Source organism: Cyprinodon variegatus, unplaced genomic scaffold, assembly GCF_000732505.1.
Source record: "Cyprinodon variegatus isolate N-32 unplaced genomic scaffold, C_variegatus-1.0 Scaffold1115, whole genome shotgun sequence".
Taxonomy (NCBI): Eukaryota; Metazoa; Chordata; class Actinopteri; order Cyprinodontiformes; family Cyprinodontidae; genus Cyprinodon; species Cyprinodon variegatus.
The window spans coordinates 47,277-57,062 of record NW_015151568.1 but is presented as its reverse complement, the minus strand read 5'-3'; the positions used below and the strand labels follow the sequence as shown (position 1 = coordinate 57,062).

Below are 9,786 nucleotides of genomic sequence, written 5' to 3'. Positions count from 1 at the left end.
AAGAGGCGCAAGTGAAATTATAAACAGTCGTCAGACAACATGCAGTAATTAATAAATCCGTCACCTCTGGTCTAAAGTGTAAAAACCAAAAAGAAGAATTCACTTATTGATATTAACTTTTTTTGCTTTAGATATTTATCTTTTTATACTTTGTACCAACTATTGAACCTAACAGATGGACATTGGATAACATCTGTGTATTGTCATGCTATCAATGAAGTGCATTTATATCATTACAGCAGGATTCCAGTGAGGTTAAACGGTCTTTGTTGTTTGTTTGGCTCCCGACTGGAACGGATAGAAATAGTTGTTTGATGGAGATGGTAAAGAAATAAATACATTCTTTACTTAAAATTTAAAAATGCTGAGAGAAACACAAATTAGTTTGTTTTTTTTATTTATCAGTTCATCAGACTTCCAGGATTCGTCTTCAATTGTTTTCACAAAGTACCTTTTTATAAAAATTGTTTGAACTGTGAATTTTTATGGAGCGTAAATAAAAAAAAAAAAACAAAAGGAGAAAATAACTGACCCCCCTAAAAAGTAGGGGAAAGTACACCTTTCTTTAAGTCTGTTTGCACTGAATTAAAAACAATCTTTCTCCTTCTCCTCCATGTGGATCTTTACTTCAGCACGACCCCAACTTTTCCAATATATATACGTCTTTCCAACTGGTCGAAAAACCAGTTTAAACCCGGGAACAATGGGTTTTTAGTGGTAGTGGGAGCAGCTCACTGACTCGTATCTACCCGGGTCCAACGACTCGGCAAGCGACCCGCGTTAAAATCTGATTGGCATGCTGTGGGAACACCAGACCCGGGTTGACCCGCTAAATTACGTGATACCATTGAACGCAACATACGGACGTCAACAAACAGCGCCATTCGATTCTGATCTAACAAGCAGAATCAACTCTGTTTGTTTCGATAAACATGGAGCAGCTCTGGTGAGGTGGGATTCAAACCAATAATAGCACGTTGACTATGCCCTGGATATGTTGCTCTCCATTGTTTACTTCCCTGATTTCTGTCACACTGCTGACTGGCTTGGAATCCTGAGGTTTAGAGTTCGAGCCCCACTCCCACAGACTGCCACTCTGGGTCTCTGAACAAAAACACTTAACCCCACGCTGCTCCCTGGGCGCCGCACAATGGCGGCCAACTGCTCCCCAAGGGGAGGGGTTAAATGCAGAGAGTAAATTTCTCCAAAGTAAGATCAATAAATTATATTTCTAGCCAGTGGGAAGGGATCCAAGTGCTGATTGTTAGCTAGTCGACTTGTTGTTGAAAAACTCGTGTTAAGCCGCTATTTTCAGTTGGAAAGAGGACTTAGTCACATTTATGGAGTTCAAAATGTTAGCAAAAGGACTTGAGAATCCGTCAGAAGATCTCAGTGTCCCTGTAAAAATAAAGGATTGATAATTAAAAAGGCAATTAGTCCTTTTTAATGTTTACATTGTTTGTTTTCCAACCCCTGATTGCAGAGTAACAGAAATTAGATCATTTTTATTACGCTTAAAATGAAATACAGAAAATATTGGAGTCAGTGATATATTTTTTACCATAAAAGTAAACTGTTAAGAAATTAAGTCCGTCTTTCAGTTTTTTTTTATTTTTTTTTATTTTTTTCATATGTGATTAAAAGTAAACTTTCTGTTCTTATTGATGCATTTTTTTCCACTACAGCAAATGGTTTGCAGCAGCGGTTTTATTTTATTGAAGCACTCTGCTTGGATAATCTTATATAATCTCCTTATGATACACATTTTAGTTTGTAACTTTACATACATGATCAGTTGCACCTTAACGTGTGTAGTGGGAAAAGAAAACATTTAGTGCTTTTCTGTTTCTGCAGCTGCTGTTTGAGAGCAAAGCATTGGTAATTCAGAAGACGGTTAGAGGCTGGCTGGCGAAGCAGCGTTTCCGGCGCGCCATGGAGGCCGTGGTCCTGCTGCAGAGCTGCGTGCGCCGCATGAGGGCCAAGAAGGAGTTAAAGAAGCTGAGAGTCGAGGCGCGCTCAGTGGAGCATTTCAAAAAGCTCAACGTTGGCATGGAGAACAAGATCATGCAGCTGCAGCACAAGATCAACGAGCAGGTGAGTTTTATTGGGATGTACAGAGATGCAGGATTTCATCAGTTAGACTCGGTTGGATGGAAACCTTTTGCAATGTATGCACCGCTGCTCACCTTTTGAAATTATTAGATTTGATATGGGTTATGCTCTTGATTTATTTGATTTCAGCAAAATCTGCAATTAAAGGATGAAAGGATGTGCTCAAAAGCAAATGATTTGATTTGCAACTTTGATTTATTCTAAATAAAAGATGTCGATATATAACATATAGTTTCTACGGGTCATTAAACATTAGCCTGGGTGCCATTCCGAACTTAGTCCCGCCCACAACGTTTGAGGTCGGGAAGTTCGGTCTGGCATTGCTCAGTAGTAGCGCGAGTATGCTTGCACAATATCTGGCGGGCCAATCAAATTGTCAGGGCGGGCTTTATACGATGATGGACAGATGATCAACAGTAACGTAATCAACCACGTGACCAAAGCGCGCTTGGGTGACAACAACAATGGCTGCCGCTGGAGAGTTGAGGTGAGTAGATTCTGCTATTAGGTCTGTTCTAGAAGATATCGACAGCAAATTAATTTTAAAAGAGGAACAGAGAAACGCGATCAAGGCTCATCTTCTTATTCTAGACGTGCAACTGCACGCTTTGATTTTTGTTGACAACAACTATGCGTGGCTTAACATACGTCACGCACTCCGTTGCTCTTATTGGTTGTAGGTCTATCCAATTGAGTGCAGAGGCATTTTTTTTCCTGGTTCGTTCAAAACACGCCCCATAATCACAGCTCTATGGAGCAGCATCAGACTCATTCTGACTAGAATTGAGTCGGACTACGTCAGGCTACTTAAACATCAATAAAAGTCATTAAATTAACATGTTTTAAAATAAGGCCTTATTTGGCATTAAAATTCATTAAATCTGTTTATCGTGACATTTAAAGTGCTTTATTAAAAAAACACGTTTCTAAAAACAATTTTGTCAGATATATTATAACAGATATAAATGGTTCCGCGTGTTTGGGTGGAACTGCTTCCGGTTAGTTGAGAAAAAGCCAGAGAATGGGAAAATGCTCATTTCAACAAAAGTGGCTGGAAAAGTTAACCTGACTCCGCCAGATGGATTTGCTCCGCATATCCATCTGGAAACCTTCCGCTGAAGTAATTTTGGGAAGGGGCGAAAATACTGGTTAGCTGATTGGCCTATGTTGGTGATAGACGGGCCAAATAAACCAATCAGATCAACGAAGCATATGACGTACTAACAGAGCGACGACGAAGAGGGGCCAATTGATAGATCAAACTCTTGCTGAAACCAGTTGGGAGAAGAGCAAAAACATCTTTTCCTCTGAGAAAAGCCTCCAGAGCAGTGTTTTGCTCTTCTTTCAGTGAAGAAATACTCTGTAATTCCGATAAAACTTGCTCGATAGCCACGCTAACGCTAGTTTCATCGGCTGAAGCCGCCATGTTCTTTAGACTGAACTGTCGCGCTTCTCGTTGCGTCACACCTCAACCCGCCTCAAAGCCAACGCTGATTGGACGTTCGTTTGGTGAACGGCTCCAAATTTTCTTTAACGGAGAGTCTCCAGACTGATCTGCGAGTGAAACCTTGAAAGCTCGAGATCAGGATGGTCTCACCAGGCTATGGAAAAGTGGCAATAAAATTATTTCTAAGAGCATTTAAAGAGCATAAAAAGCATTGAATTAGATTTACTCATTCCTATATAAACCCTGTATAAGTATCCAACTTTTGTGATGTAAATTGTTTGTTCTGTACGTTTTGAATGGGATGTCTGTTTCAATATGAAAAATCAATAAAAACACTTTGATTATTATTAAAAACACACCATGTAAAGAATGACTAGAGATTTTAGATTGTTAAATTCTTAAATAGAGACCCTGTGGCGCATCATTAGAAAAATGAGGTAATATTTCTCCACGGTTTCTTCTGTAATCATCTGAGATGATGTGTATAATAAAACCCTGGGTCCGTGCCGTTGTCATATCACATGCAAATCATGTGTTCATGTCCCCCTCCTGCAGCATAAAGAAAACAGAGAGCTCACAGAGAAGCTCAGCGTTCTGGAGAAGACCAACTCCACCGAGAGAGAAAAACAGAGCAGAGAGATAGAAAACCTGCGTAAATCTGAGCAGGAGGCCAGAGGTAAGGCAGAGACGGTTCCCTCGCTGCTGGAACAGCTGTCCTTCCTTCAGGAGGAGCTGGAAAATACCCGCAGAGAGAAGGAGGAGCTGGAGGTCCACACAAAGACTTTGAAAGAACAGACCCGACAGGTAGGCTTTCTTAGCATACCTGCTAACGATCTGGATTGATGGCTTTAGACTTATCTCCAAGACTTGAGCTTAAAATAAACTTTTTGTTTTTTGAAATAAGTCATTTGTTTTTCCGTCTTCAATCTTTTTGTTGTTTCTTGCTTTCTTGACGTGAAAATAAACGTGCCTGAAGAATGTTTGAAGACTGGAGCACACTGCAAAAAATTAAAATCTACATAAGTCATTTTTTCTTGTAATAAGTAATTTTTTTTTTTTTGATTTGAGGAGGTAATTGAGACACTTTGCCAATGGAACAAGACAATTTACATTTAAAATAAGAAAACACAATTGCATTGTGTTATTTCACGTGCATATTATCTAATTATCTTATTTTTAGACTAAAAATACTAATTCCATTGGCAAATTATCCCGTTTACTTACTCAAATTAATGGTAAATACACTTAATTTAAGGCATTTTTTTCTAATTTTTAGATGGTTTTTGCAGTGCAGTGATCACACTGCAAAAAATCTAAATCTACCGTATATAAGTCATTTTTTCTTAGAATAAGTGCATTTGTTCTTGAATTGAGGAGGTAAAACAAACATTTTGCAATAGAACAAGACACTTTACACTTAAAATAAGAAAACACAATTGCATTGTCTTATTTCAAGTGCATATTATCTAATTATCTTATTTTAAGAGTAAAAACACTCATCCCATTGGCAAACTATCTCATTTACCTACTCAAATTAAGGGTAAATACACTTAATTTAAGAAATTTTTACTTATTTCAAGATCGTTTTTGCAGTGCACCTATTTACACTGGGAAAAAAATCTAGAAATAAGTAAAAATTTCTTAAATAAAGTGTATTCACTTTAAATTTTAGTAGGTTAATGTGATGATTTGCCAATGGAATGAGCATTTTTACTCTTAGAATAAGATATTTAGATAAAATGCACTTGAAATATTAACAGGAGAAGCGGCGCAAGTGAAATTAGACACCACCGTCGGACAACATGCAGTAATTCATAAATGTTTTAAATCAGGCGGGTCCGGATCTTTTAAATGTAAATTGTCTTGTTCCATTGGTAAAATGTCTCTTTTACCTCCTCAATCCAAGAACAGATGCACTTATTTTGAGAGAAAAATGACTTTTCTAGATTTTGATTTTTCCAGTGATGCTTTAGCCTTCAACTTGTAGATTTTGATTGTTGTGTAGATTAGGAGTTAATCTCTTAAAGCCCAAACGCAATAAGTACCAAGAAGATCTAACTATGTCCTGTTCTAGACGATCCATGAGCTGAATATGAAGAACAGCTTGTTAAAAAGCAACATAGAAGAACTAAACCAGGAATTCTCCATACAGGCTCAGCAGTTAACAGGTAGTGGAGCTTTTTAATTGTTAAAGATGAAGGGTGACATTAAAAAGTTGAGTAAAAATATCTTTTTTTTCTGCTCAGAAATTAAAAATACCTTGGAGAACAGCAAACAGCTGGAGAAGGACTTGACAGAAGAGCGCTGTCGCTACCAAAGTCTGCTGAGTGAACATCTGCAACTGGAGGAACAACACAAGGATCTCAAGGAGGAGATGAGCGTCAGTGTGGTAAGGAACATTTTATTTTATTGCACGGTGAAAACACAACATTATATTTGCATAAATGCAAAGCTGCAAAAGTGCAGCATGCATTGGTTTTACCCTCTGAACCCCATTTCAGTTTTTTCTAGAACCATCTTGCAACCGTCTTTGGGGTTTTGTCTCCACCAGCTTCGTACATCTAGACCAGTTCCTGAGGGCCGCTATCCTGCAGCTTTTAGATGTGTCTTTGGTCAAACACACTTGAATCAAATGGCTGAATTACCACCTCTATATGCTGTCAGTTTCTTCAATCCTCTTTATCATCTATTTACTTGAATCTGGTGTTTTAGACCAATTAAACCTCTAAAAGTTGCAGGATAGTTGCCCTGAGGAACAGGGAATTGCCACCACTGATCTAGACCCTAAAGAGGGTTTTCGATTATTTGCAATCAACCTACACTGTGAAAATAATCTAGAAATAAGTAAAGATATCTTAAATTAAGTGTGTTTACCCTTAATTTTAGTAGGTAAGTAAGAGGATTTGCCAATGGAATGAGTATTTTTACTCTTAAAATAAGATAATTAGATAAAATGCACTTGAAATAAGACAATGCAATTGTTTTTTCTTATTTTAAAGTTAAATTATCTTGTTCCATTGGCAAAGTTTCTCACTTACCTCCTCAGTCCAAGAATAAATGCACTTATTTTAAGAAAAAATGACATTTTTTGCAGTGTAAGCTGACTCAGATTAGATGGAAAGCATCCAAACGGCAAATGTCATATGCTAATCTCCCTCAGATTGTCAATCTAATCTACACTGGAAAAAATCAAAATCTAATTTTTTTTTATTTTTTTCTTAAAAAAGTGCATTTGTTCTTGGATTGAGGAGGTAAAAGAGACATTTTGCTAAAGGAACAAGACAATTTCCACTTAAAATAAGAAAACACAATCATATTGTCTTATTTCAAGTGCATATTATCTAATTATCTTATTTTAAGAGTAAAAATACTCATTCCATTGGCAAAATATCTCATTTATCTACTCAAATTAGGGTTAAATGCATTTGAGAAATGTTTTCTTATTTCTAGATAATTTTTCCAGGGTAGATCTGGATTTGGGTTTAGTGAATCTTCCCTTCAACCAGTCTGGGGGTCTTTTGCATCCTCTTACTGGTTTTACTCCTCATCATTAGCTCCATCAATATTGAAATCAGCTCTGACCAGCTTTCCGACCCCATCACCACAGCACCATGCTGTCACTACCCTGCCTCACCATGAACACCGGGATCTGCAGTGTTAGTTTTCCACTTTCACTAGTGTCCACAGTTTCATTTAGAGGAATAATGGTAGTAATTCCTCAAGCATGACTCTAAATTGGATTTTTATTAAACTTTTTTTTTAATGATATAAAAATGTTATATTATTATCCAATGAACTGAGTTAATTTTAAATGTGCCTCTAATTAGATTTCTAGCAAATTCAGCCACCAGAGAACGGACTCCAACTACAGCAGTAATTCATCTGAGTTTTCTCAAATCTTGAGTTCCACTGAGGATGAAGAGGGCTTCACTCAAGCAGAGGTAAAATATGCACTACCTGCACATATGAGTGTGACTTATGCTTGCTTTTATTGGAAATGAAAAGTTGCTTTGTTTTAAAGAAATGTGCTTCTCTCTGTGTTGCCAAAACAATGTTGTCTTGAAGTCTTATGTGTTTCGCTGAGACTCTTATACAGCAAAAACTGCAATATTATGACCAAAGGCTATTTGATCAGATTTCCTTTAAGGGGGAGAAAAAAAAGAAAGAAAAGCAGCTCTCCCCTGGAACACCGCTCACCGAAAACAAATATACACCCACAAATTTTGTCTCTGTTTTTTGGCATCCTCTCTGGTGAACTTGATGTTATGGTCGACCGAGTTGATGTGTCTTGTGAAAGCTTCCGCTTCTTTTAGCTGGATTTTGGACGAATGTGTCATCCACATATCTAAACCAGTGGCTTGGTGGTGTTCCTCTGAAAGTCTCCAAAATTCTCTTTTCCATCTCTTTCATGTAAAGATTGGCTACAATTAGTGACACTAGAGATCCCGTGGCACAACCACGCTTCCATCTGTAAAAATGATCCCTGAAGTTGAAATAGGTTGTGGAAAGTCAAAGGTCCAAGGGCTTTTTCAATTCCCAGGTTTTTTAAACAAAAACCAGGCTTTGTTGGGCTACTGTGTAAAACCTGGAACTCAACGCCATTTCTGACATTTTTAATTGAAAAAACTTCCTGGATGGGAAGAGAAATGTCTCAAACTTGGAAACAAAGTCCAGTGGATTGTTTTATTTTTTAACTTTTTTGGAATGACCATGACCTGGATGATTGAGAATCTTCACCAGCATACGAACTAAATGCTGCTTCTCCATGTTTGGTTCTAGTTCTAGGTGGACAGAGTAGGCTGGAACTAGAGGACCTGAGTGGTCTGTGAGGTAGATCCACTGATAACAGATCTGTGATGGATTGAGCTGCTGGTCTACTCGGTGATTTCTAGTCTAACAGGATGATTTTAAAGTCTATTCTCTGAGCTACAGCGAGCCAGTGGAAGGACTTCAGAACCGGGCTGATGTGCTCTACTTGCTTAGTTCTAGTGAGAACATTGGCAGCAGCGTTTTGGATCAGCTGAAATGAAAGAAACTATCAATTAAAGTTTGTCAATATTCCTACAGGATCCGTCTGAGAAGAAAGTGGACCTGCCCATTCTTCTAAAGCTCCAGAGACGAGTGAAGGAGCTGGAGGAGGAAAATCGATCTTTATGGCATCAGCTGGATAAAAAAGAGGAAGCTCAGCAGGAAAAAGCTAAGGTATAAAATTATTCCTTAAAGATCGTTTTTAGATTTTTAGTTCCTCTGATTAACTGTCTGATGTTTGAAATGTGTCTTTCTCTAAAACTCATTAGGAGGTGGAGAAGCAGACAACTGTTGGCAGAACAGAACTGGACGTAGAAAAAATAAAGGTGAGACTCACTAGAAAAACTTAATATCAAAATATTTCTAGAGTTTTGATCTTGAACCTGTTTTTTTATGTAGCGGCAAGAGCTGGAGTCAGAGAACAAGAGGCTGAAGCAGGATCTCAGTGAGTTGCGGAAGTCTCTGACTAATGAGAACAGTGATTTGGCGCCCCCTGCTGCAGGTTCTTTGCCCTACAACATTCTGCTGGATCAACTCAGTTCTTCCAACGAGGAGCTGGAGATGCGTAAGGAGGAGGTGTTGCTCCTCCGTTCACATATGGTTCGTCAGGAAGCTCTTAAACACAGGGTGAGAAGCTAGAAGCCCCGCCTTTCTTTCTAGAAGGCTTCAGTAATGATGCAGTTTTTCTGTAACCTTCACTTCAGGACTCTGTACTCGGAGAAAGTGTGAAACTGGATCTCAGTGAAATCCACTCATTCCAAGATTCTGACAGGTAAGAACCACCCGGCTCGGTTTTTATTTATAAGTAGCTTTAAAATCTATTAAATGATTCATGTTCTTTAAATAAAATGCAGCAGAAGGAAATATAAAGAAAGATAACCGATCTACAGAGGTGGTAAAAGTATTCCTGTTTATTGATCCAGTATAAATCCTACTGTTTAAAAACACTTTTGTAGAAGTTAGAGGATCAACTTCAGCTTTTTACTCGAGTAAAAATGTAAAACTTTTCCTCCTCCTGCTTTAAATAATAAACCTACTTAAAGTATGAAAGTAAAATTAATGCAGGAAAAAATGTTAGGGTTAAGCTTTACTGCTCTACTCTATTTTTTATAAAATTCTGGATCATAACTTCCTTAGACTTCATTTTCTTAATTTTATAATGATTGATAAGTGTTAGATTTAACTTTGCATCATCTTTA

The 9,786-nt window shown here is 37.8% G+C and overlaps 1 protein-coding gene across 1 annotated transcript in view; it reads left to right on the top strand.

The window, feature by feature from the left end:
* The window catches only part of myo5a (myosin VA), a 43,977-nt gene that overhangs the window by 25,621 nt on the left and 8,570 nt on the right, over positions 1 to 9,786 (top strand). Inside the window, exons 19-28 of the mRNA XM_015400526.1 lie at positions 1,855 to 2,094; positions 4,115 to 4,363; positions 5,634 to 5,727; positions 5,806 to 5,948; positions 7,387 to 7,500; positions 8,627 to 8,761; positions 8,857 to 8,913; positions 8,987 to 9,214; positions 9,292 to 9,359; positions 9,511 to 9,523. Of these exons, the coding sequence (XP_015256012.1) occupies positions 1,855 to 2,094; positions 4,115 to 4,363; positions 5,634 to 5,727; positions 5,806 to 5,948; positions 7,387 to 7,500; positions 8,627 to 8,761; positions 8,857 to 8,913; positions 8,987 to 9,214; positions 9,292 to 9,359; positions 9,511 to 9,523 (1,341 nt within the window). The remainder of the gene's footprint in view (positions 1 to 1,854; positions 2,095 to 4,114; positions 4,364 to 5,633; positions 5,728 to 5,805; positions 5,949 to 7,386; positions 7,501 to 8,626; positions 8,762 to 8,856; positions 8,914 to 8,986; positions 9,215 to 9,291; positions 9,360 to 9,510; positions 9,524 to 9,786) is intronic.